Here is a 27,214-nt window from a genome sequence, read left to right on the forward strand (position 1 = left end):
CTTTTTAAAAAAATATATAAATTATATATATATATATATATATATATATATTTTTTTTTTTTTTAAGTTGGACACAATACCTTTATTTTATTTATTTATTTTTATGTGGTGCTGGGGATCAAACCCAGGGCCTCACACGTCCTAGGCAAGTGCTCTACCACTGAGCCTCAGGCCCAAGTGCCAGTTTTTTGACAGCACTTGTCATTTATGTGATCTCCTTTTTCCTTTTCAGTGAGTTGGGAACAGCTTATGTTTCTGCAACCACAGGGGCTGTGGCCACAGCGCTGGGGCTGAACGCGCTGACCAAGGTACTCGGGCTGCCATCTGGTGGCAGAGCAGGGCGGTGCAGTCTCACCTCTCTGGCCCCAGTCTTCTGGTGTTTCTCAGGAATGTCCTGGTCCTGGCTTTGCTGTTCCACCCTTATCTGCAGCTGCATGCTTTATTATATCCCCTGTGAGTGTGGAAGGGCCATCACCAATGGCACCAGTCAGGACAGTCACCTGTGCCTGGCCCTGTGCACTAACCTCTGAGTGCCGCATCCTCTGAAGAGCTGAAGGAGGCAGTATCTGAACTCAAACATTGGGACTTTGGGACTCTAGAGCCCACGTGCCTTCAGCTACACCAAGCTGCTGATGTGTCTCAGGGGTGTGCATTGTCCCAGTATGCCCATGCCAGGAAAGCAAAAACTCCCCAAGGAAAACACTTTTAGGTGCTGGTGGCTGTATGTCTGCATGCCCGGGGCTCACAGCATGTCTGGGAGGGTCTGGGAGCCTATCTGGCCACAGGAGGGGAACTGACGCTGCCGGTCACCTTCTTGCAGCACGTGTCGCCACTCATAGGACGCTTCGTGCCCTTTGCTGCCGTGGCTGCTGCCAATTGTATTAACATCCCGCTGATGCGTCAAAGGTAAGGCAGGCCTTCACTCCCAAAGGACTGCACTGGCAGGACATCTCTTGTAATAATGGGCTTCACTGAAATTTCCCAAAATATATTTTTACTGTACAGATAAAATTAAGCGTGATCTGGAATGCGCCTCAAAGTATTTCAGGCTTGGGATGAGGGTAGGTGCATGGGGCAGTACACCTGGCCGTGGGCTGCCAGTTATCAGAGCAGGCTGGTGAGAGCCTAGGCCGAGGCTAGCTCAGCCGCTCTCTGTAACCAAGGTCTTAGGACATGGCTCGAGCTGTCACTGAGTTGAGGTTGGGTTAGACAAAGAAGGTCTATGCAGGAGAAGCTGACTCTCCAAATAGGTTCCCTTTTTTCCCTTGGGACTTTCTTTTGGAGCTTAAAGTAATATTAATCTGTATTTTGAAAGTATTTTTTTAGAATTGGCAAAAATTAAAGGAGAAGAAAGAGCGAGAAAAAGCATTTTGGAATGGAAAACGAAAAACAGGGTAACAGTTGGAGTTTTAGTGTTAGTGCCTCATCTTGCCTCTCCAGTAGAGCTGTGGTCTAGACTGTGTCCGTGCAGCTAGTCGACTCCATGCCTTGCCTTATATCTGCCCCTGGTTTGGAAAGTTGCTCAGGTCTGTACGTGAGCATGGAAATCAGCCTTATCCTCAAGTTAGCACATCTAGTCTTCAGAGCATATTGTTATTGGAAAGGGTACACCTTTTTAAAGTGTGATAGTGTTATTTTCCCTTTGTCTGTTAGAGGGGACTGAACCTGTTTATGGCATTTAAAAAATACATTTGTCAGTGCCAAAAGTAACGCCTGAGTGGGCTCTGGATGCAGCAGGGTTGATCTTGCCAGCGAATGCTGTCCCATTTGCTGCAGGAGGGCATACATGGGCACCTTTGCTTGTGTTTGGTTCTGCAGGGAGCTCAAAGCTGGCATTCCAGTCACCGACGACAACGGGAACCGCTTGGGCGAGTCAGCGACCGCAGCACAGCAGGCCATCTCCCAGGTGGTCATCTCCAGGATTCTCATGGCGGCCCCCGGCATGGGTTAGTGGAACTGCGTCTCCGTCGTCCCTTCATTCACCCCGTACGTGGAGGCTTGGGGAGCCTTCTCATGTCCTAGTTACAGCAAGGCAGTGCAAAGTCACTCTCCTGTGGGAAAGTTGCCTCTGGTGGCAACTGCAGAAAATAACAACTAAATAAATACCTAGTGCAGGGGTATTCCTTATCCCAAAGGCTGGGGACCAAATGTGTTCCAGATTTAGGATTTCTTTGAATTTGGCAAAAATTTGCCTACATAAAATGAGAGCTGTCTTGGGGATAAGATGTTTACCTGTCTAAACATGGAATTTACTCATATGCACATGCTCTAAAGATTTTGTGCAATATTTTTAATAATTTTGTGCATCAAAGTTTGTATAGCACTTGGGTGTTTGGACCATGTGACATGGTGCAAGTGGTGAGGATTTGAAGAGAAGGAATTTGATCTGTGTAAATCTTAGAATTCCCAAAACTTAATGGAGACAAATAACTTCTCCTGAAGATTCATCTGTAGCCATTGGAAACCCTGGGAACACAGAATACGTGGGAAAGCTTAGAACAGCTGTTAGTGTGTGCCAAGTGACTGTTTTCTCTCTAGGGCTTGGAGCTAGTGTGGCCACAAAGCCGGCATTGTGTTTAGTTCCTCTGAGAGTGTCCTGCTTATCGTAAGGTGGCTGGAAGCTGCCTTGAGACAGGAATCCTAGAGAAGGTTCCCAGACTCACTCAGTCTTTGAAAGAAATGAAACAAAACAGAAATTCATGTGTTTAATTTTATCACTTAAGCTGCATGCGAAGAGCACTTGGCTATAAGAGGAAGCTCTCAGATGAAGCCTACCTAATCAGCTACTGTCAGGCTTTCCCACCACGCCTGCGGCTGTTTCTAAATCCCTTCTGTCACCGTGAATGCTCTTCGGCAGCCAAGTAGGACTAGGCAGCAAAAGTCGGGGAGGGTGTGTGAAGGCCGCCTTGAACACAGCCACACACCCTGCACCCCTGATGAGCCCGCAGAGAGGACGCATCTGCATGGACCATGGCAGGATTTTACCTTTGTCGTTGTTCCTTAAGCAATTCAGCATGACAGCTGCTCACAGAGATGGACATGGTACCAGGCGGCACATGTAAACTCGAGGTGACCTTAAGTACACAGGAGGAGGTGGGAAGGTCACTTGCATGGGCCCCAACCTTCTCCAGGGGACCTGCACATCCAGGGTTTGGGTACCCCCAGGGTCCCCCACAACCCTGAGGGCCAAGGCCAGCTGTGATTGCCTTCCAGCTGACTGGGAAAGGTCAGCCTGTCTGATTCCACACAAGCACCTCCACTGCCATGTGGGATGCCGGGTGTTCTGTGGGGCACCCAGGAGGCCACAGTGTGAACTCCAGGCCCAGAGCCCAGAGCCAGACCCTGTTGCTACCTGTGAGGAGGCCACAGAGCTGCCTGGACACGCCTGCTGAGCCCTGGCTCCCGCGGTTTGGGGAACCATATGGCCACTCCCACTTATGGTCCTGGCGTGCTCTGGGTTTAGGCTTACCCCCCGTAAGTCCTAGTGAAGTTCATTTCCAGCAACTTGGTTATTGTAAACACTGATCTCCAGGAAAGAAACCCAGGATTTCTGTCAGCTGCCTTGAAACAGCTGGTGTGACCTTAAATACATGGATAGCTATGAGCTAATGAGCCAGTGCTGCCACCCAGGTCCCAGATGTTGCCCCTGCACCCAAGGTCTAGTCATAGCCACCAGCTTAACATAATGCCCACTGTTTGATAGACAGGAGAACAGAACACAGAGGCCCAGAGAAATCAGGCAGCCTTACCAAGGTCAACAGCTCACAGGTAGCCCACCCAGCCCATATCAAAGCGACTTCTGCATGATTCCGGGCAGGATCCCCCAGCTGTCCTGCATGCATGGTGGACACTCAAGGAAGGCTGTGGGGGAATCACTCCTGATGCCCATGCTGTTGCCTTTTAAAAGCTCAGTGTAGAATTCCTTTCAAGGTTATAGACCTTTCCAGCTGGCAGATAGCATTATGTTATTTTGCGAACTTGTGCAATTTTATAAATTTAAGTTTATTTATCTTATGATTATTGGTTTAATTGGACAGATGCATGCAACATACAGTCGTTTGATGCATGTACAGTGGGCCATCATCAACAAATTTAAATTTAATAAAGAATCACTACAGATAGTTTTCACCCTGCCAATGTAAAAACAGCCCAAGTGACATAAGCCTTCTGTCAAGTTTTTGAAAAAACAATTTGAGCCAAAAACAGTCATTCAGTCGAGATTTCTGTGCTCTGTGCTTTCTCCCAGCCATCCCTCCATTTATCATGAACACTCTGGAGAAGAAGGCCTTCCTGAAGGTGAGTGCCAGCTGCTGCCCTTCCTCAGCCACCCCCCCCATGTCTCCTGCCCCAGCAGCAGGTAAGGAACCTGAAGGTCCATGTCTCTTGGGCACTTATGTAAACGCTGTGATGTTGCTGGGGACATTCCATTCCGACCTCAGATGTCTAGGGCAGTGTTCCTAAATGAAGAGCACTGCCACTGAGAGGGTCCTGGGGGCTGCTTGTCACCTATTGTGTCCCAGCTAGGTGGACACAACAGGTGACATTTGGATTATGTCCATAGGCGTGAGTTTGGATTATGTCCATAGGTCCCTGTCGTTAGTGTCAGGAATGAAGATGTAATTTGGGGAACTGGACTTAGACCCTGCTGTGTATAGATGATTCATTATCTATCAGCTGTGTGCCCTGAAGGCCTAAAGCTGTCACAGATTGAAACTGAAGCTGTAACTGGGACGTCTCGGCCCACTGCCAGCGTCCTTCCTGGATTGCACGCTGTGCCATGCGAGTAAGCACCACTTTGATCCACCTCAGTTTCCCAGTTCTTAGATGAATAGGGTATGTTGTGTTGGGAAGCTGGTGTGGCTTGGCCTGCCTGGAGCAGTGGCCCAGGTCCTCACTGCGAGGGCAGGTGTGTTGTGGTGAACACGGCAGGTCCCATGGGGTGAGCTCTTCTGAGTGTTAGCAGCAAACCTGTAACTGCAAGGGCCACTGGGAAGCTCTGGAGAGAGGCCACCACTCACAGACCAAACCTCCCGTGTGAGGTCAGGGGCATGTTCCTGGATCTCACTCTGGGGGCCCCAGCAGGGAAACTGAGGCAAGCAGGAAGTGAGCACTTTCTCTTCAAGTCTATGCTTTGAAAAATAAGCCAAGAATATAATGCTGCGGAAAAACAATGTTAGTGAGCACCTCACTTGACAGACACTCCCAGACCATTGCCCATGGATGCCCCAAGCCCACATCCGGGACCCCCTCCCCAGCACTCCTCTCCTGTTCCTGAGAGCCTTGGAGACATGGAGCATCATGTTCCCCACACTGTAGTTTGTGGAACCGCTAGCCCTAGCAGTCTTACGTGACAGTGTGCACGGTGCCACAGAGAACAGTCACTCTGCAGTGACGAACTGTCTCTGCTCCTTGCACGGCTCCCAGAGGAAGTCCACAGACCCTGCACTGCCCCAGGAAGCTGACTGGCAAAAATCCGAGTCCCATCCCTAGGTTTCGGACAACCTTAATCACTAGATGAACAGAAATACCAACAGCTCCACCTATACTCAAGCAGCAATCTCTTGAAACAGCAGTCACCTGTCTCTGGTGTTATTTTCCATGATTTTAGCTACCTGTAGTCAACTGTGGTCCAAAAACACTAAGTGGAAAATTCCAGATATAAACAGCTCATGAGTTATAAGTTGTACGCCCTCTGGGCAGTGTCAGCCCTGTGTCCAGCAAATCCACTCTGCTCCCACGACCCGCCCAGTAACCTCAGCAGCCATCTTAGTCATTAAATCGACAGTCATGGTACCACAGTGCTTGTGTTAAGTAACCCCTAATCTGCTTAATGGCCCTGAAGCACAGAGCAGTGATGCTGGCCACTGGATCACAGTGTATTGTTATGTGGTCGTTCTATTTATTAGTTATCACTGTTGATCTCTTAATGTGCCTAACTCAGAAAACAGACTGCCCCATGGGTGTGTCTGAACTGTCCCACAGGAGAAGCAAGCATGTGGTGTGTGGGGTTCTATCCCACCCAACATTGCAGGCGCCCACTGGGGTCAGGAGGGTCCCTGTTGATAAGGGGGACTGTGTGCACACCAGACTGTAACTGTGGGCTCATTTCACATTCTGCTTTGACAAATTTGTATTTTGAAGATTCATAAAAAAAGTTTTGCTGAAATCTCTTTCTGGTGCCAAGACTGGGAATGATTAATGGTTTAAAGCTCCCAAAGGATTCATTTATAGGCTAGGGCAACACTTGTCTAAGCACTACCCATGAAATGGTCAGCTGGAATCCATCAGGTTTGACATCCTCGTGATTTAAGAAACCTGAGAAAACGTCCATCTGACCATCTCTGTTTGACTTAGAAGAGGTGGTTCAGACTTCGAGGGAGAAAAAGTTTTAAAATGAATGCAAACCAGGGACATCGATATGGTTTTTCAAACAGTAGAGTAACAGCTGCCGCATCCGATGGTCACCCCACTGATGCCCTGGGTTGTTGTCTGCTCTCTGGATCCTGGAAGTCCCTAGGTCTGCAGTATGCGGACCCAAGCAACTTTTGATCCCTTAACTCATCAGTATCAACATGGATGACTTTAGAAGTAGCAGGGAATCAGAAGGCACACTTAATAAAGCAGATTTCTTCTCCTGCCACATTTAAGAGAAATCACACTTTGCAAGCAAGACAGATTTCCAGCTGTGTGAAAAACTTGGGAATTGCCATCTTATTTTGTTTGTGTGGCATTAAAGTAACAGCTTTTGCAAGACCAGAATGAGAAAGGTGGTCTAACCAGTACTCTAACCAGGCCACCATCCTCAAGAGTTTTGCAGGTGACGTGGAAGTCAGTTTGAGGTCATCTTCCGTGGCAGCATCCTCAGCATGTAAGCTTTTCCTGCCCCTTTGTCTCAGCCTCTCAAATGCCCCCAACATCCAGTTGGCAGGGCACCTTAGGCTGGCTGTGGAGTCAAGGCTGAGAATCTTATCAGCTGCCACCACCAGCAGGTCATTATTCGGCCAAGTTTGGCTCCAGCCAATGGACCCTAGGTCCTCTAGCCACTGACGTGTGCCTGGCCATGGCTGGAAGTCCAGAAGTTCTATGGGTCTGCATTTCTATCAACACTGACGCTGAACAGCAAGTCCCTGGGGAGATTCGCTTCCTCCTCCCACCTCGGGTGGGAGTCACTGTGGCTACATCCTGGTGCTTTCTCACGTGGGAGAACCTACCAAATGACACCTGCATCCCAGGCCACTGTGGCCACACTGTTCAATCCTTTGCAAAATTAGAAAGATGAATAAATACTGTTCTCCCCACCCCTGTAATGTGTGGTTTAGCTGAGCTGTCATTGTAACTTGAAAGGGTGCACCTTACTCAACTCTTTCCATGGAGCCCCTGCCCGCCCCATCCCACGCTGAAGTTTTTGGAGCGCTATGGCAAGGTGGAGGAGAGAGGCTGTCTGAATAGCCCAGGGGTCTGCCTGAGCCCCTCCCTGGCCACAGGAGGTCTGGTGGCTGCTGTACTTCAGATTCCAGTGGAAGAAGTGGCTTTGAAAAAGTAACAGCCAAGCGCAGCGGGGTCCCTCACACCCCACCACTCCCAGGTCAGCGGCACCTTGCAGGTAAATGCTGCATTTTGCCCAGGTAGAGGTGAGGCTGGGACTCGCTGGATAGGGGCCATTTCTGAAACATTTTGCAGAGGGAGAAAAAGTTTTAAAATGAACACAAACCAGGGGCATCGATATGGTTTTTCAAACAGTAGAGTAACAGCTGCCATATTTGCAGAGCTGGTTTTATCCATGTCCACACTTCTCAGTGGGCAGAGCATTTTCACACCCTGCTTAGAAAAGGGGGCTTCACTGCACACCTTTTATAAGACTCAGAGCTCACTCCCCATGTGGGACACCGTGCCCCTGCCGCAGAGTCTGCCTGGGTCTGGCTCCCACTCCAGGTGCGCCTCCTCTGCAAGGACGCACTGATCTGGGCTTTTGCCTTGCGCATGACCACCCTCCTCTGCAGACTCCAACAAACTGAGCAATCCGGGCTTTTTAAACGGCAGTGCGTGGGGAGCAAGTACATGAGTCATCCTCCCTACGCTCCTTCTTTCCCCAAGTGGAGCACTGGGAAGAGGTACCCAGGATGGGCAGGTGACTCATGGAAAATTTTACAGCTACCAAGAAGTCCACTGACTAAAATCATGGTGCTTTTGTAAACAGTTTTCTAGAAGAATGGGCCTGGTTGTCACTTTTAACGTAGGTCACTCTTGCTGACACTCTCATTGGGGATAAAATTGGTATAGTTTGGGTCCTATAATAGTTCTTGTTCCTTTTAAATGTGGTTCTTTTCTGTTCCCTTTAATAACGATCGATGGCTTTTCAGGACTGTGCTGATTGATGGTGGTGTTTGTTTCTTCATTCTTAGTCACTGTTTATTCATTAGCCCTCTCCTGAGTACCCATCGGATGCCAAGGAACGTGGTAGGGACCTGAGTCACAGAAGCAGGGCACGAGCCCCGCTCTCAGGAGCAGACAGCATGGTAGAGGAGAGGGGCCCAAGACAAAAGGTGACTGTAGTCACCATGCACGGTGACTACAGCATGGAGCATAGAGGGACTGTTACCCAGCTGAGGCAGGTGGGCAATCACCTAGACAGAACCAGCCATACATGTGGTCTACACAAGCTTCCTGAGGACACAGCATGACACCTGGTAGGAGAGCTGTGACATTTTAGGTTGGCAGGGATATTGGTAATACGTGGGGAATAGACCCATGTGCAAAAATAAGCCCTCAATGTTTATAGAAAACAAATATAAAAGTTGTGGTCATAAAAAAGTAGTGGAAGAAAATATGGAGCACTGGTTAGCAAAGTCTCTCCTTAAACAACATCCAAAATTCAAGCCCAGTCAAGAAATAAAATGATAAAATTTTGCCTTCATCAAATTTTTAAAATTCCGCTCTTCAAAAACTGTTCAGAAGATTTAAAAAAAAAAAAAAAAAAAAACAAGAAACAGACTGGGAGGAAATTTTTGCAGCCAGAATGCATGAAGAACTCCATCAATGCTCACTCAGGAAACAAACCAGCAGCCAGGCACAGGGCTCACACCTAAACCCCACAGCTTAGGAGGCTGAGGCAGGAGGATCATAAATTCGAGGTCAACCTGGGCAACTTGGTATTTCAAAAAAGGGGTGGGGGCCTGGGAGTGTAGCTTGGGGGTAAAAGCAACCCCAGGTTCAACCACCAGTCCAAAGGAAAAAAAAAATACAAAGAAAAAAAGTACTTTTCGTCATTGCAGTAATTAAAATCAAGACCACATGAGCTAATGGAGACGCCTGTTGGAAGGGCTTCCACCCATTGCCAAGGCTGTGTGCCTGCCCAGGTGTCACATGTCTAGGGACATCTGGGTGAGATTCGCCACCTCCTCACGGGAACCCTGCATCAGACAGCCAGTTGCCCGAGACAGTCCTGTGCTATAAGAGGACATTTCTGTCTGTGATGGGCTACCAGGATGACGGCAGTCCCATGGGGTTATGCCACCTGGTGGTGTGGCAGCCACTTGGGTTTGCATGCTCTGTGCTGTTGGCATAAAGACAGAGCTGCTGAGGACACACTCCCCAGGACACAGCCACCTTCAGTGGCACCTGCTCTGTCCTTTCTGTCTGAAGGCAGGGGTTCTGCATAGCCTGCGTGGATCTGTCTCCTTTTGACGACATTTCTCCCTTTCTCTCCAGTCCCTGCCCTTCTCCCTTTACTTTGACCCTCCTGCTGTTCCTCTTCGCTGGAGGAGTCTCCGTGGGGACCAGGGTACGCCTCCCTGCCGCATGCTAGTGCTGGCCCTTCTCTGTGGCTGAGGGTCTAGACCCCCTCAGGCTTGGTTGCCACCTCCCGGCCTCCGGGCATAACCTGTGTGTCGTGCTCTTTGCCTTCGTTCTTGGTGTTGCTCCTTTTTTGAAGACTAAAGATCTAACAACGTTTGTATTTCACTAAAAAGGAAGTGACCAGTAACGAATTTTATACCAGACAGAGTTTTGGCCATACTGACGTTTACTAAAACCGAGAGCGGAAGGTGCGAGGGCCGCTGGCGGTGCTTGCTAGTCTCTGCCCTGCCCCGGGCACTTCTAGGTGCTCCCTGAGGTCCTCTGGTGCCTCTTTGGCCACACACTTTGAGAAGCGCGAGGATGCCTGTTTTTCATCCTGGCAAGGACACTGAAGCTCGGGCAGGGCCTGGGAGCTACCTGCCTTCTCCCCACCTCCAGGAGCTGGCTGGAAGGGAGCACATCAGGCAGTACAGTCTCCCCAGCCAGGAGGTCAATCATAATTAGATGGTAGCTGTTTACCTATGGCCCCTGTACAGTAAGCAGCCCTCGGACTGTGCACCTGTGTTCCCAACAGACCGCAGGGCCACCCGAAGTCAACACTAATGCACGTACTGCCCGAGCCGTCTAACCACCCTGCATCTGGGTCCCGTGCTGTGAGAGCGTCCCTCTGGCTATGGGCAGGCACGCTCTCTGGGGCCTCTCGGAAGCACTCACGGTCTTGTGTCTCTCCACAGAGGTTCCCGTGGCTGAGCGCACCCATCCAAGTTGGCCTCGTGGGCTTCTGGTGAGCAGGAGATGCGTTTCAAAAAAACGAATTTGGTTTTTAATTGTGCATATGTCTGTGGGGAGCAGTGTGATAATTCATACCCACATGCTGTGAGTGGTGATCAGCCAGGGGGTAGTTAGCATAGAGATTTCTTTTAGATAATCGATTTCTTTAAAAAAATAAATAAATAAAGACACCACCTATGAAGGTAAGAGAAAGGGTGGACACAGGGGGACAGAGCTTTGGAGAGGAGACCAGGACCTCCGGAGCTCATAGAGGAGAAGTAAGCTGCTTCTACAGAAACCCACAGCCATTGGGGCGACTGGGGGACCTTCTTAAATTTCTGTTATCTCTTTGGTTTTAGTTTGATTCCTTTTGGTTCATTTTCCTTCATTATTTGGGCAATTCAGGTAATAAAATATATGTGAACAGGACTTTTTTTGTAAGGTCATCTAATGTTTTAAAGAAAGAAAGGGGTTTGTTACAAAAATAAAATAAAAGAAGAATCTGAGAAGCTGACCATTTCAAAACTGATTTCTCTCTCTCTCTCTTTTTTTAAGCTTGGTGTTTGCCACGCCCCTGTGCTGTGCCCTGTTTCCTCAGAAAAGGTCTGTCTCTGTTGTTGGGGATGATTGTGAGTCCTAACCCTAGAGACCAGTGGGAGACAAGGCTAGTGTTCCACTTTGTGGATGAGGGCGTTGAGACTCACGGAAACAGTGAGGCCAAGGGCTCCAGGAGGAGAGACAGGCACCCCTGCCACCCAGTCCTAGTTGCCAAGCCCCTCTCCGGCTCTTTTCCACCCCCTACTGTTGAGTCTGAAAAATGTGCCAATGTTTTATAAGAGGTTAACTTTGCAGATTTGCTATCATCAAATGCAAGTGTGGTTCACTGGGGTCCATCCACAGGCCAGGGCAGCTGTAGAGCAGGCACGGGACTTCAGCCCCAGCTGGGCGTGTGCGCTTGGCTGGGGAGTTTCTGGGCTTGCTTTATATCCCTCCTTCCCGCTTGATGTTTTCCTTAAAAGCTTGTTGGGCGTGTGCCTTTATCACAAGCTGCACTTGGGTCTGCTGTGATGTAAGTCAGAATTGGCTGGTGCAGGATCAGCTGCGTCTGCGCCCAGGCCTCCCCTTCAGCTCACGCCAAGGCTCGAGGCTCTGCTCTGGGGTGTGCCTCCATGTCCACACCCCTTGCCTTTGCCTTGCTCTTTCCTTCATGGCCAGCAGGTCCTTCCTGCCCTGGACTTGCAAGGTAGGTTCGGGGCAACCTTGGAAGGAACTTCCTCAGGGTCCCCCCACCACACAGATGCCACCTTTTGCCTGCTCTTCCTCTGTCCTTGACCCAGGTTGTGGGTAGAGGTTTAATTCTCACAGCAGGGAACTCATCACCCTAGCCACAGAGAGGCATGCTTTGTAGAGGGTGCCTCAGACTGTTCTGGAAACCAGGGCAGAGGATGTTCCTCATCTCTACCTGGGAGATTCATGCCCCATCCATTGCACAAACCCCCAGATCTGGGGCTCAACCTGAGAATTGTTCGTTTCTCTGGTAGATGGCACATGTGCACCAGTGGCTGTCGGCTGCCGTCACACGCAGGGGCTGGGACATACTGTGTGTGGATAATAAAGAGGGACCCAGGAACCTTCAGAACAGCAGTGTCTGTAGTTCTGAGATCGGAGGGATTCCAGATGTAGAACCCCACCTAGCCTTGGTTTTGTTGGGTTCCTCCCAACATTTAAACTCCAGTTAGAAGTGAGAAGTTTTCCACAGCCGCTCACGTCCCAGGGTCCGGCTCTCCAAGAGCACATGGTCTATACCTGGGAATCATTGTCATTATCAAGGTTACTCACGGTCCCATTGTGTGCAAAATAGCCACTGTGGGGTTTTTTACCAAGTTCTTTTTTCTATATTCACATTTTTTCTTTTATTTTTACACATTTTCATACAAATTCATATCCTGACTCTTCAGCTTATATGTTACCACATCTCAAATACGTATATGTAAAACAAATAAAGCTTAATATATTTGCTGCTATAATGCATTCGAATCGCTCCTGCCTTCCTGCCCTGTTATTGGGGATTGAACCCAGGGCCTGGTACATTCTAGGCAAGTGCTCTCCACTGAGCCACATCCCAGGCCCCCTTTTTTTATTCTACATTGAGACAGGGTCTTGGCTAAGTTGCTGACGCTGGCCTTGAACTTGTGGTCCTCCTGCCTAAGCCTCCCAAGTAGCTGGGATCACAGGCATGGCCACTGACCCCCACTGTGTGGTTTTCTCTCCTTTTTTCTTTTCTTTTTTTCCTTCTGGTACATTGTGGTATTCCCTGAAGTTTTGCGGGAGCGGGTGTTGTTGCGCAGTAGACAGAGGTGTGCTAGCACACGCACATATTTGGTGTTGAACACCTGCCGAGTGATCACATCTTTCTGTCAGTGGTGAATTTGGATTGTTTTCCTGGGGGGTGGCATGGCCACACGGTGCTTCCCCGACACAGAAGGCCTGAGTGTCACCTCTGCATACTTCCACAGATTGCTCAGCCCTTAGCAATAGCAGAGGTTAAGGATGAGGTGTTGGGAGTTGCGTTTCTGTGATTGTTAGTGACCGTCCATCTTGTGGAAGGTGCTGGACTTGGATTTTGCAGCCTTGGGAAGACTGTTTTGCTACACCAGCCCTGGGTCTCCAGACCTATGTCCTCCTCTCCCCACTTCTTCTAGTTCTGTCTCACACTTTGGCCCCCAAAGTAACCGTGTCCTTTCTCCCCCTCCCAGTTCCATGAGTGTGACAGGCTTGGAGGCTGAGCTGCGAGCCAAGATCCAAGAGAGCCATCCTGAGCTGCAGCGCGTGTACTTTAACAAGGGACTGTAAAGTAGGGACGGAAACCTCGACAGCTGATCCTGCCCGCTGCAAGCCCTGTGTAGCCGTGTCGTGAGGAAGGTCCGGTCAGCCTGGGTTCCGGCTTCTCCAAACTCCACGTTAGCCTTTAAGAATAAAGCTGCTGCTGAGGACGCTGCCTGTGGTGTGAGCCAGTGGCCTGACACCTGTCGGCTCCCTCACGTTTGAATCATGATGACTTAGAGAACACCCCCCTGTAGCTTTCACAGTGACTGCTTCTCAAAGACAATACCCCGCCTTGTGCCAAGGGTTTTAAAAAGGTACTGCTAGGCGTAGAGTAGGCACTTAGGATAGGCTTGGTAGATATTTATAGATGCTCAGTCAGCGCAAAGGTGATCCAAAGCATCAAGTGTCATTCCCACTCTGTTTCCATCCAGGAGATCCCAGCAGTGACCTGGGAAGGCAAAAGTCCCAGGCAGAGTACCCTCAGTACTAAGGGAGCGCTGCTTCCTTCCTGTGTGCCAGAGGGCAAGGGGGAAGTAGGTGGTGCAGATCTTGGAACTTTAGGTAAAGGCTCCTTCACAGACTCCGGAAGTAGAGCCCCAGGTGGGGCATCTCACCCCCCACCACCGACAGTTAGGTACATCCATATTGTCGGTGCATTTTCTTTATTGCATTTTATTCTTATAAACATGTTGATTTTACTTTGCAGTTGTTGGCTTTATATTCAGTTATTTCCATCATATGATCAAGCAGCTTAACCATAGCAAATGTCTCATTTTGGAAGTGTGTTCTGTGCCTGGGCTATGTGACAGCATGAATCTGGTTGGCTGGTTTCCTAGAAGTGACAGTCCCCTTCCCTGCGTGGCTCACCCTGCCATCCTTGTAGACCTCTGTGGCTTTCAGAAAGATACAGAGTTAACATGTGCATAAATCAGTAACTGTGAGTTTTACTTGACTATGGTACCTACATTCCTTCCTGTTTGAAAAGGCTGGACCGCGGGCCGCTGTTTACATCACGGTAGTGATTTCTATCATTCCCATCGAGTCTGTAATGTAACCGATGATTTCCAGTCTGTAGATATTCACCAAGGCACCTGTTCATCAATGTACTTCAATGTCATTGTAATTCAGAGATTTGTGAGTGTAAAAAAATATTTAGAAACGATTTACTTTTGATGGGCCCTTTCTCCTGACAGTGTGTGCAAACAGTTTCTTGATAAAGAAAAGCTGCGGTGCCTTGTGTCTGTGTTCCTCTTTTCTCTGAAAGGTTGAGCAGATCCAAAGCTCTGACTTCCCTGGTGCCGCTAGAATCTCCTGCTTGAGGATTTGCTGTCACAGCAAAACGCTTCCCCATGGCATTCTGGCCTTGGGCAGACTTTCAACCCTCAATGCTTCTCTCTCAAAAGCAACAAAAAGCCTGAGATTCCAGGCAGATCTCCGTGCCATGAAAGCGCTGTTGGTAAGAAGCCGAGGCCTCCAGGCTGTGCCCGCTCCTCTCAGTCCACCCCCCAGCTAGCCCAGCGCCGGCAGAGCCTGCACTCTGTGACGGTCCAGCAACCGGCTGCAAGCCTGCCGGCTCCCGAGAATGGGCACACACTGGGGGGACACAGCCAAACCACTGGGGAACGGCACCACAAAGCTGAGGCTTGTCCTTTTAAGCCTGGATATTGAGGCTTCAGACTCTTAATGCTTCTATGTAGAAATATTAACTGTATGGTTTAATCACTTTTTATAAAAAAAGAACAAATGAACCCATCTTTTAGGAATACCTTTTCTGAAGGAAACAATCCACATGAAATGCAATAAGCTTATTATGGTAAACAGTTAATTTCCGTGGACAAGGTGTAGAGTCAGGATGGTGAGCTGTCACCGACTGGCAGTTACCGTTTCAGTGTTAGCCCAGCGTCTTGCCCGTGTTGGAGTCAATGTATTATTTCAGTTCAACTGATCAAAACGTTAAATAAACTCAGAATGAAAATAAATTCTCTCTTTTATATGTACACAGAGTACAAGACAATTTGTGTGTCCTAGTGGCTGCTACCTTCCATGCAGACTTAATAATTGTGGTGTCATTAGGAACTCCTAATGAAAAAATATTCCTGTTATCCCTTCAAGAGAAATATATTCCTATTTTGGACTCCCAGTGTCCTGCCTTCCTGAACCCCACATATGGTCAACCCCCTTATCCTCAGGGGACAATTCCCAGGAGCCCCAGTGGATATCTGAAAACATCAGTGGTTCTGAGCCTCAGGTAGGTTGTTTGGTGGCTGCTGTGTTGTTTTTTCCTGACACATTCATACCTACGGTGAAGTTTAATCCATAAATCAGGCCCAGTAAGAGATCAACAGTCATAACTAATAACAACGAACAATTACAACAAGATGTCATAAAAGTTATTAAAACCTAGGAGTGGTTTATTTCTGGAATTTTCCTTTTAGTAATTTTGAACTGGGATGCACCTTGGATAACTGAACCGCAAAGCCAGAGTGTGGCTGGGAAGGGACCACGGTGACACCCTAGCCCCACAGCCGAGTGCCTCCAGCCACGTTCAGTGGGAGTAGCCCTGTGCTTTCCTCCAAAAATCATGGCTTCTCCATCAGTGGGAACCATTCCAACTAGCTTAGCACAGCCTTTCCAATCTTGCAAGTGTGGTTCGCATCCTTCTTTCCTTGTGACTCCCTTGTGGTGTCCTCTGAGCATCATCTCCATTAAGAGCTGGGGAAACAGTCTTGAGGAAGCACATCATCAGTCACAAACTTACTTGAGACATTTGGAAGACCCTGAAAGTTCCAGTTATACACATGCATACGGTATGTAAACATGCAGAGTTCAAATGATCACCCAACCAAGGGCAAGAGTAGATCAGCAAGGTCATGTCTATGTAGGGTCCCGTATGAGGAGAGCAGGAACAGTGATTCTCAAAAGGTGGTCCCTGGACTACAGCATCAGCATCTCTAAGAACTCAGAACTTCCTGTCCTAGACCCCATCCCACACTCTCTCAATCTGAGACTCTGGAGGTAGGGCCCTGCCTACTTTTCACAAGCCATTTTAGGATTCTAAAGGACATTCAAGCTTGAAAGACACTGGCCGGGATGATGAGTACAGACCTGGCAGACAGGCTGCCCTCCAAATCTCCAGTGTCTCATCCGTGAAATGACAATACCACTTCTCCCTTGCACCATGGAGAGAAGTTCCTGAGTGTGAGGAGGCAGGCACCAGACCCGACAGTGCACCCCCCGCTCACTTCTTCTAAACCCAGCTAGCTGTGTGAGTCCAGGGGCCAGAAGCTTGACAACATTTTGTTGGTGACCCTCCTGGGAAACAGGCACTCTCACGACTGCTGCAGTGCAAATTGCTGCCATTTCTCTGCAATAGTTTGGTGGTAGCTATTGAAGTTTATAAAAGCACTTGCCCTTTACTGGCAAATGGATGGAAATGGAGAACATCATGCCAATTGATAGAAGACAGTCTCGGAAAATCAAAGGTTGAACATTTTCTCTCATAGGTGGAAGCTAGAGTAAAATAAAGGAAGACAGAGGGAAGTGTCGGTTATCACAGAGGCTTAGGGAAGATGAATCTGGCAAAGGAAGGAGAGGGAGAGGGGAGGGATGGGAAAGGGGAGGAAATGCAGAATGAATTCTTTAAAAATCATGTGCATACATAAATACAGCACAGGGAATTTTACCTTTATATATAAGTACAAAGAACCAATTAAAAATAAATAGATTAGGGAGAGGCAGACCAATAGAGCAGAGAAAGGAGAATAGGGGGAGGCAGGAGGAGAGGGAAGGGGGGACATGAACTGAAATGGCATTCCATGCATGTAAGGTTCTGTTAGCATTTACCCAGCTACAATGTGTGGCTATAATGTTCTTTAAAAAAAAAAAAAAAAAGCATTTGTCCTCTTAAAGCAGCTTCACCCCTAAGAAGTCCCCCCACAGAAGTGGACACTATCATTCATGGAGGATTGCGGCTCCCCCCACCTCCCGCTCCCTCTCCCCCAGTGGCACCCATGTAGATGAGGGGGTTGGGGAAGTGGAGGGAGGTAGAGGAAGAGGGAGGTTGGCAGATGTGTCCGGAAGATGGTGAGAAATTTCCAGGCAGGAAAAAGATAAAGTGAATATGCTCTATTGAGAAATACAAAATAAAAGAATAAATTTTTTTCTTTAGAATGTGATGTTTTTTATTTGGATTCTTGCAAAATATACATAGCCAGAGACATTAGAGTTGATTGACACAAATATAAACTAAGTTGGGAAGAAAGGCTCTCTGGATGGTAGGATGACCTGTGGTTTTTACATTCTCTCCTTTATTCTTGTCGAATGTTACATATTTTCTACTGTTTCTGAGCTCAAGACATACAAACTGCCATTTAAAAAAAAAAACCCTATGTACATCATAATCCCCAATAAATGCATGGACACGATAAAAGACCAGTTAGAAGGACATAGACCAATGTGGTTAACAGTTGGTGTCTCTGAGCTTCCAGACAATCTTTATCTTCTTTACAGTTTCTGGAAGCATTTCCTAGAATGCACTCCTATTCCTTTTTTTTTTTTCCCTCCCTCGGGGCCAGGGGCTCCAGGGATTGAGCCCAGGGGTGCTTAACCACGGAGCCACATTCCAGCCATGTTTTATATTTTATTTAGAGACAGGGCCTGGCCAAGTTTCTGAGGCTGGCTTTGAACTCGCTATTTTTTCATCAGAAACCATCAGGTTCTGGGGGGGCGGAGTCCAGCTGTAACTGGAGGCAGGCCCTGGACTCCCCTGCTCCCAGGAGTGGGCAGCGATCCATCCATCATAGCAGGGCTTGGACACAGCAGCCTTGGGGCGGACTCTCAGCCCCCACCCCCAAACGTCCTGGGGACATAGAGGCAGTCGCGGCCCCTCGCGACTCCAGCTCCCCCTGGGAACAGTGGAAGCAACAAGTACCTCGTGGGGTCCTTTCCAGGCAGCACCGCGCTTCGGTCTCCACGCCTCGGACCCGCAGAGCCGCGGCGACGCCAGGGCGCAGCATCGCCCGCAGGATGGCGGCGGCAGCACACAGCTCCAAGTCGCCCGCAGGTGGCCCCTGCGACCACCACCCCGCCTCGAATGCGCATCTCCCAAGTGAAGTCAGCGGGTGGGCGGGGACAAGACAACCCATGGGCGAGCAGGCTGCCATCCACAGGCGAGAACCAGCTCCTGTCTCCCCCTTCCCCCTGCGTTTCTTCGGGTACATTGTACAGGACACCTGGGTCCGCGCAGAGGGGCCGGGGCAGACACACAACAAAGGTGGACCACTCCTTGCCCTCGCTGCCATCCGCAGCAACACAGGCTACAGAAGAGGAGCCTGGACCCTACTTGGGGAGCCGTGGGGGTGCCCAGGGCGTTGGGGATGGCACTTCAGCTGGCTCCAGAGGGATGCCTAGGGTTTCCTCACTGGAGCAGGGGGCAGCAGCGAGCCTCTGGGAAATGGGGAAGTCCACGCCTGGAGGCAGGTATGGCAGGATATGTCCAGACTGCAATGCCACCTGTGGGCAGGCCATGGGGCTCCTGAGGGGCCGCTGAAGAGGCATGGACGTCAGCATCGGCTCATTCTGAAGGGCTTTGTGCATGATAGGAGCAGAAGTCAAATCCTTCCTCTGTCACTTACTCATTTTGTGATGTGGGGCAAGCTAGTTCCCCTCTCTGAGCCTTAGTTTCCTCTGTTGTAAAGTTGGGACAATGAATGTAACTTACAACCTTGTGAAGATTTGCCAGGCGCAGTGGCCCATGCTTGTACTCCCAGCAGCTTGGGTGGCTGAGGCAGAAGGATTGTGAGTTCAAAGCCAGCCTCAGCAAAAACAAGGAGGAGCTAAGCAGCTCAGTGATACCCTGTCTCTAAGTAAAATACAAAATAGGGCTGGGGATGTGGCTCAGTGGTTGAGTGCCTCCGAATCCAATCCCCAGTACCCCAAAAAAGAAAAAAAAAAGATTAAAAAACAATAAATGGATGGCCCTAAGTTGATGTCCAGTCCGTGGGTTTCCTTGGTTTCCGTGTCTTGTCCCTCTCTTTCTCTGCAATGATGTCTGCAATGACAGACAGCTGGCCACTGCCGTGTAGCTGGAGGATCAGCTCAGCAACCAGGAGGACTGCCCAGCCGGTGTCCAGTGTAGGGAGTCCATGTTTGATTGCAATCAGGAAGTTCTGCCCTCTTGTTCCCATTTGTAACAAAATGCTTTTTATTCTGATACTAAAAATGTTTTATTATGATTGCAAAAATAACATCTCCGGGAAAGATGGTATTAATCAAGGAAGAATTTTTTTTAAAAAAATAACTAAAAATAGAGTGGAAAACACCAACTCTGTTGAAATAGGGAAAAAAAATCAAACTTGGGCTACAAACTTGGAATAGTGATTTTGGTCCAGAATTGGGGAAAGGGGGAGGTTCTGGGAATCCACTTCTAGAGCAGAGAGAAGGTCTGTGAGAAAGAGAAGGGCTTACCCTGGCCCAGGCAATGTGGGCAACCCAGGAATGGTCCCAACCAAGGAGCAGAGAAGCAGAGACAGCGGTGGCTGAGGGTCCCCCACAGCAGTGAGTGGAGACTAGGAAAGAGGCTGTTCTGGAGGGAGGGGGCGCCCCGAGGGGCAGTGGTGGGAAGCAAAGTCATCATTAAGTGTTGCTGAGCATGAAGAGGACATCCCTGCCTGGGTGAGGAGCAAGTTCTCTTGTCCCCAACCAACTATGTCTCAATACTGGGGATCAGTATTTTAAGCTCCCCAGGCCTGTTCTGAGCTGCAACCAGGATTGAGAACTTCTGTTCCAGTGATAGAAACATGGTTTGGAGTGTTTTGGTGACTTTGAGAGTGCCAGGTGGTGTTTTAAAACACAATGCAATAGTGAGAGTGTCTAGCCTAGAGCTAGGCATATGGACTACATTATCTCACTTAAATCCACTCCGCCTCCAGTGGGCCCCAGTTTACAGAGCGTGGTGGCTGGCATCCAAGGAGCACTATCTTGCCCTGGACAGCACTGCATTTAATCTCACAACAATCCCATGAAGCAGCTGCTCTGGTCATCCCCGATTCACAGATGAAATTGCTACCGATCAGCCAAGGGCAGAATGAGCTGGGGCATGAGGCTCTCTACTGCTTCCGGCCAAAGGACCAGCTGGCTGCGACAGTCCCAAAACCTCTCTCAGCCCAGCTCTCACAGCAGGGATGGGCAGAGCCCACATCTGCCCCAAGTTCACACAACTGAGACTCCAGGTGGGGCAGCCTGGGAGGGGGAACCTGCACTGCTCAGTGAAGGCCAGCAACAGATGTTCCCAAGATGCAACTCGCCTGCCGCTGCTGAAGGTGGCTCTGAAAAGAATCCGGGTGAACAGAGTTTGCAACTTGAAGAATGAACGTCCGGAGGCTTCAGCGCTCTCTGTTGGGGGCTCACACCTGCTCCCTGCTCCACCTGGACTTGTCCTGTCTCTGCCTCATGCTTCAGCCTCTCTGGCCTAGAAGACTCCTGGGGGTGCAGCTGCGTTGTGCACACTGTCTAGCATGTGGGGCTCTGGGTCCTGTTCCCAGTTCCAAAAGGAGGGGAGGAAAAAGTTAGTAAAACACAAAAATGGATGAAATGAAGCTTCCCCTTGCTCAGCCCCAGCCCCTAACGCCCCATTTCACAGAGGTCACTGTAGTGTCCAACTTGCTCCCATCGATGCCCTGCGTGTACATATGCAAACATTTGTGTTTACAGGATAGGCATTTAGGTTATTTCCATGTTCCTGTGGCTGTACTAAACATCTGTGTGCAGCTTTATATCCTGGGTGGTGTTTTTGCAGCAGGCTCCCAGAAGAGGGATTTGCTGGGTCATTGGATGTGAGCATTTCAATTTTGATGATGATGCCGATGGGGACACAGCTGACTGTATTTGGCACTTCTCTGGATGTGCAGGGTGTGCAAGAGCCTCACATTCATTCTCACTTAGTTGCATCAACCCCCCTGTAAGGTCGACTCTGCTCTGTTGTCATTTCCATGCACTGGAATGAGACCTGGGGTTTGCCCCCAACACATACCTTCATACCTGGTGACGGGTCTGTATCCTGCAGGGCACCTGTGTGCACCCTAGCAACAGGCCCATCTCTTTGCACTCTTGTCAGCACAAGAAGCAGCTCTCCACTAAGGACTGAGAATCCCAGGCATCTCTTTCTTGGTCCCTGAGGCTGAGGGTAGGCTGGCTCCTGCCCCTACACTCCCCTTTCTGGCCCACCTCCCATGCTGCCCGAGCACTCCTACTCCCTGCTAAAGCCCTTGGTCTCTGTTCACTGCCTGTCAAAGAAATGCATAGCTCCTTAACCTGCCATTAGAGGGCTCCCCTGACCACATCCCAGCCTATCCAGGTCAGTGTCCTTTTCTGTACCTCACCTCCTGTCCCTCCTCATCAGCTTTTATGAATTGTGCTCATGTTGTTTGACATCTCTGGGTCTATGCACATGCCATTTCCTCTATCTGAAAGGTCTTTGCATCTTTGATTACCCGGTAAACTCCTATTCATCCTTCAAAGCCCATTTCAAATGACTCCTTTTGGAACAAGAATGAAACCAAGAAGAACACCAAAATATTAATAGTGACAGAGAAACTGCAAGTGCTATTTATTTGTCTTTTTTACTCTTTTGTACTTTCACAATAAGCAACACCTATTACATTAATATAGGAAAAAGAAAATAAGTTTAATTTGTGAGCATCTTTCAGTTGAAATGTCTTAGTTTGTATTTCATGAGTTAGTGTTTTAGGGCCCTAATTTAGATCATTCTAAGTTCCTCTCTGAGAAGAATCTTGGCTTTGCTCCTGGTTCACCTTTGGGACAAATTAGGAATCCTTTTCCTCTGATAGATTTCTAGGGTTTGTGGCACATGGTTGCTCCTCAATAAGTGAGCACTGAAAGTGTTAATTAATTAATAAAAACAAAGCACACACAAATAGCATGACTGATGTTGAAAGCTTAAGTTCCTGTGGATCTGTTAGAAGATTCCTCCCCCATCTCCCCTACACACACACACACACACACACACACACAAACAAACAAACACACATTCAGGCAGGGTGGGGGGATTAGAGAATCCCATCAGGGTATAAGGGAACAAGCTGCTAATGGCAGAAGGCACAGAGAGATGGAAGGAGTTGCGGGAGGCAAGTAGACCCAGGATCACACAGTGGACAGAAACATGTCTTGGACAGCAGCAATGCAGATGGACCCCACGCTCCACAGCAGGAGGAGGGGTTTATATGCTAAGCCAGACAAAACGGGCCTCAGCCAGCAGACAGGTACCTGGCCTTTCTCAGAACCATCAGTCTGCCCAACATCCTTAAGAAACAGTCCAGGTGTCAATGGCCAGCACACCGTGCCTGACTGACTGCCTTAGGACTTCATCCTGGGGTTTGGGATGCAGCCAGGTCATGACCAAGATGGCTGCAGTCTGTCACACTGGATCCCTGCAGATGTGCATGACCCCAGAGCTCACCTGCGGTAACATCAGGATTCCTCTCGTCTTTGGTAGCTGCTACACATTTGGTTCAGTGATGCTCATGTGTCTCATTTCCCTGATGCTGGGAGGCATAGTTTGTGAGTAGAAGGATGGAGGAGAGACACTATCTGGATTCTGCTCTGTGATGTGAACTTCTGACTTTCCTGACCCCTTGCAATTATGGAGGGCAATACCTAGGAAACATCTTTGGTCCTCAGTGGACCAAAAACTTCAGAGGCTTCTCTTTTCTCCTTGGAAGGTCTTTGTGGGTCAAAGCTCTCTTGCTGCATGTATACCAGCTAGCTATTGCTGCATAACAAACCACTCTAAACATGGTGCGTTGAAACACCAAGGACTTATGCTCTCTCCTGATTCCATGGGTTGGCGGGGTTGTTCCATGCTAGTTTCTCCTGGACTCATTCACTCAGCTGCATGTGGCTTTGGGAAGCATGAGGCAGCCTCACATGGCGGTTGGAGCTCTCTGTAGGCTGTGGCACTGCCAGGCTCCCCCATGCAGTCTCTTATCTGCAAAGCTAAACCAGCCCTTGCATGGCAACCTCAGGACAGCATCCCAAGATTTACTGCTGTCCAGTTTGTGACCTGTTTGTGGATGTTGCATTAACTCAAGTAAGTCATGTGGTTCAGCCCAGTGAAGGTGGGAGGAGGCTGAGAGCTCTTCCCTAGATGGAAGGAATTGTCAGTACTTGGTAGCCTTCATTAAAGAATTTACCTCTTAGCTCTAGTAATACCACAGGAACACAGTAATGGCCTCGGCAGGGACCTGAGGGAGGTGTCATTAGCCCTTTGATTGCTCAGAGTCCCGATTTCACTTGTACCTCGTAACCCTGGATTCTTGACTTAGAGCTCTCTATGGCCCAGATACTCTCTGCTCACTCCTACTCTCCAAGGAGCTGGCCACAAAGCCTCCTCTGAATCTGGGGCTCCTCGTATGAAGTGGATGGAAGAAACCTGTGGGACTGGAGCCAGCCAGGCACAATGGCTCCTGGACCACATGCTCTGTCTTGTAAAATAGCTAAGTCACTGTGTGGAACTGAAAATTACTTACCTCTTAGAGCCCTGATTTTTCTCAGCCACCGAGTGGGGACTGCTGCAGTCTGGCTGGGCACAATTCACGAGCCACACAGCACCACAGGAGCTCTTCAGGAATTCCCTCAGAGCCCAACTGCCACCACCAGCTTCTGGGGAGCCTCTCAACCCCCACTCCTCCCGCTCTTGAGGCCGATTGGCTGAGTCACATAGGCGGAGCCAAAAGAGTTCCCCAATGGTCTGAAAGGGCAGGGAAACAGCCCAATGAGCATCACCCACAGAGGAGCCAATCAGCTGGCAGCTGGAAGTTTGCTGGGGCACAGTGAGCCAATCAGCTGGAAATGTGCTGGGGCTGCTGTGAGCCAATCAGCTGGAGTTTGCTGGGGCCGCTTGGGCTGTGGCTCTCAACAGGGACAGCCACAGAGACCCTCAGAGGTCTTCCGTGAGGAGCACACACAGGGGTGTCTGTCAATACTCAGCACAGGCCTGGAATGGAACCAGCACATGAAATAGCTTACTTACCGAGGGGTCAGCTTTTCCTCTCTGTGACGTAAATAGCCAACAAGAACAACTCAGAGGAGGAAAGGTTTGTTTTGAGCTCACAGTTCCAGAGGTTCAGTCCATGGTCGGCCACCTCCATTGCTCTAGGCCCAAGATGAGGTGGAACATCATGGCGGGAGGGGAAGATGAAGGAAAGGTGCTCACCTCAGGGCTGCCAGGAAGCAGAGAGATAGGGAGGAGCTGGGGACAAGATCTCTTCCCCAGATCATGCCCTCAGTAAGCTACTGCCTCCACCCACGCCCGCCTCCTTCAGTTACCACACAGTTGTCCATTCAGGTTATTAATCCATCCACTGATGAGGCCACAGGTCTAATCAGGGTCTGAAAACCCCACAACTGAACCTTCCTGCACTGGGGATCCTTCTTGCAAAGAACAAGCTTTGGGGGAAACACTTCTAAACCCAACCCACAACATTTACCTTCTTGTTCAGGGTTCCTCAAAGAGGGTCCTGGTGGGCTCATGAGGCCCTCCCAGGAAGCACAGGGGAAAGTGAAAGCCCTCGTCTTGAGGGGATGCCCGCTGCTGGAACCCAGGCCCTCTGGGAACCCAGAGTCGGCGCCTCAGAAGGCTGGAAGTCAAGCAGGTGTCCATAGGCTCCCAGCCCCGTCTGCAAAGGTCACCCTGGGAGGCAGTGACAAGCCCCACAGGACATGTATGTGCATGAGCATGAGGAAGGAAGCCCTCACAGAGCAGAGAGCTGCCTGTGCGGTGGAGAGTGTGGTCAGCCTCCAGCCATCTCAGAGGAAAGAGGGAGTGGGGAGAGGCCGTCCGTCCCCGCTGCCGCAGTGACCATTGTCATGATCTAATGGCCAGCACGCATCACAGGGTGACCATCTTGTGCTACCCACTGAAGTGTCACCAACTATGAGGACAACTCAATCCCATTTCCATTGTCTCTTACCTAGGACACTCGAATTTCAGAACAGACTCCACGATTCAGTGCAGAGGAAAGAAGAGAAGCGGCCAGTTATTCAGGACTTTGTGTCCCACAGACTGCTGAGCACATAACCCTCATGCATCTCGTGAAATTGGATATCAATACCCCCGTTTTGTAGGAAACAAAAGTGAGACACTTTTGCCCAAGATCCCAGAGCCTCTAAGATGCAGAGCTGGGGTTCAAATTCACAAAATAAGACTCTGGCATCGGGCCTCCACCGGAGTTGAAATGGAAGTGGGCCAGAGACTTGCTGGGTGAGTGGACAGAGCCAGACTCTGAAAGGCCGAGCTAATGGCTCAGTGACACAGAGGCCAAGGGGCTCCCTGGAGAACTTCCCTCCTCTTGGTCAGGAAGCCTAAGTAACCATTTGTATATTAGAACTGGAGTGGAGAATGGTCCTGCATTCAGATTATCTTGACAAAAGGCTACAGAATAACAGAGCTTCCCTGCAAATTAGTTTATCGATTCCCCCCACAACCCTGAGAGGGAGCTGTTTCCCATTTCTGGCACCATTTGTCAGCGGAACAAAGCTAGATCCAGAGAGGCTGCACTGCAAGCCTTGGACTTGGCTAAGACCAGCCGCAGACACCTGGATCCAAAGCCCAGACTGCCCCTGCTGGACCTTCCTGGTTGTTCTTAGATTAGTGTCCACGCACTCGCCCATCCACTCACTCCTTCCTTTGAACTTTGAATACATTGTGCAGCAATTTGTGTCTGTCTCTGCTTCTGGAAACTCAGTCCAGGATGACAAGAATCAGGCTTGACCCGCACAGAAAGGCAAATATTGCATGAGCTCATTTGTAGACGGATTTAAAAAGGTTAGATCTCTTAGCAACCGAGAACAGAATAATGGCTTCTGGGGACTGGGGCTGGGGAGATGGCCACACAAGCTGGTCAGAGCGCAATCACTTTCCCTTGTGAGATAAACACGTTCTCAGCTCTAATGCACAGCCTGGGTGGTAGCCGATGTGTCAATTACTTTGTGCTTGTGGTGAAACTGGTCTTGAAAATCAGGACTGGGTCCTTGTTCACCTGGTGTTGAAGATCCAACACCCAGAGAGGAGGGGGTCCAGAACTGGTGCCCGAGGGAGTGAGAGTGTCTTGCTCTTTTATAGATTTTAGGTTTCCTTTCTTCTCATGTCCCCTCCTCCTCTTTTCTAGCCGACTTGACCAAAAGTGTCCAGGGGGTGATTGCTTGTGTTGGAGAATGGAATCCTTCCCCTTCCTGCTGGGCTGTTAGCAGCCAGGTAGTGGGAGTGCTTCTCCATTTCCTTTTCTTTGATAATTAGCTCCCTGTCCTTTGCCCTGGTCTCATGGGGAGTCACTACAACCTGTGTGTATGTATGTATATGTATCAAATCATCACATTGTACACCTTGAAAATATCCAATCTTAGTGTGTTGATTAATTTATTCGTTTTATTTATTTATTTATTTATTTATTTATTTATTTATTTATTTATTTATTTTTGAGGTGCTGGGGATAGAACTCAATGCCTTGTGCATTCAATTAAACATTTTAAATTCTTTTTTATTATTCTAAATTTTTTTTTTTTATAAAGTAGGTTTGGGCCCCTGTCTCAAAGCCCACGGGATTCTGCACATGCGGCTTAGTGTGACTTTAACTCTAAACCACCTCTGGGTTAAATCCTTGTTTTGAAGAGCCCAGTGACTACCTGGGTGAGTGAGTCTCCCGTTCTTCATCAGCCAAAGAGGACAATGAGAGCAAGCCTGTCCCTGGTGCCACCGTCCGGTGGACAGGCTGGTATGCACAGCCAGCCAGGCACGGTGCTCAGCACG

The 27,214-nt window shown here is 49.3% G+C and overlaps 1 protein-coding gene and 1 long non-coding RNA gene across 5 annotated transcripts in view; one reads left to right on the top strand and one right to left on the bottom strand.

Annotated features, from left to right (window-relative positions):
* Sfxn1 (sideroflexin 1) overlaps positions 1 to 15,389 on the top strand; it is a 39,416-nt gene extending 24,027 nt beyond the window's left edge. For 2 of the 4 annotated variants that reach the window (XM_078052718.1, XM_078052730.1), the window contains 7 exons: positions 233 to 308; positions 821 to 906; positions 1,819 to 1,946; positions 4,247 to 4,296; positions 10,530 to 10,579; positions 11,122 to 11,169; positions 13,323 to 15,389. In XM_078052718.1, coding sequence (XP_077908844.1) covers positions 233 to 308; positions 821 to 906; positions 1,819 to 1,946; positions 4,247 to 4,296; positions 10,530 to 10,579; positions 11,122 to 11,169; positions 13,323 to 13,419 — 535 coding nt within the window. In that variant the 3' untranslated portion in view covers positions 13,420 to 15,389. The other 2 variants (XM_078052723.1, XM_078052726.1) reach the window with 2 other exon arrangements.
* Positions 15,390 to 15,776: 387 nt separating this feature from the next.
* Positions 15,777 to 20,927, bottom strand: LOC120885892 (uncharacterized). Its single transcript, XR_005728663.2, has 2 exons — positions 18,323 to 20,927; positions 15,777 to 16,902 (listed from the first exon to the last, which is right to left on the bottom strand). It is a non-coding gene; the product is annotated as an uncharacterized LOC120885892 (long non-coding RNA).
* Positions 20,928 to 27,214: the final 6,287 nt, after the last annotated feature.

Source organism: Ictidomys tridecemlineatus, chromosome 1 (genome assembly GCF_052094955.1).
Source record: "Ictidomys tridecemlineatus isolate mIctTri1 chromosome 1, mIctTri1.hap1, whole genome shotgun sequence".
Lineage (NCBI taxonomy): Eukaryota > Metazoa > Chordata > Mammalia > Rodentia > Sciuridae > Ictidomys > Ictidomys tridecemlineatus.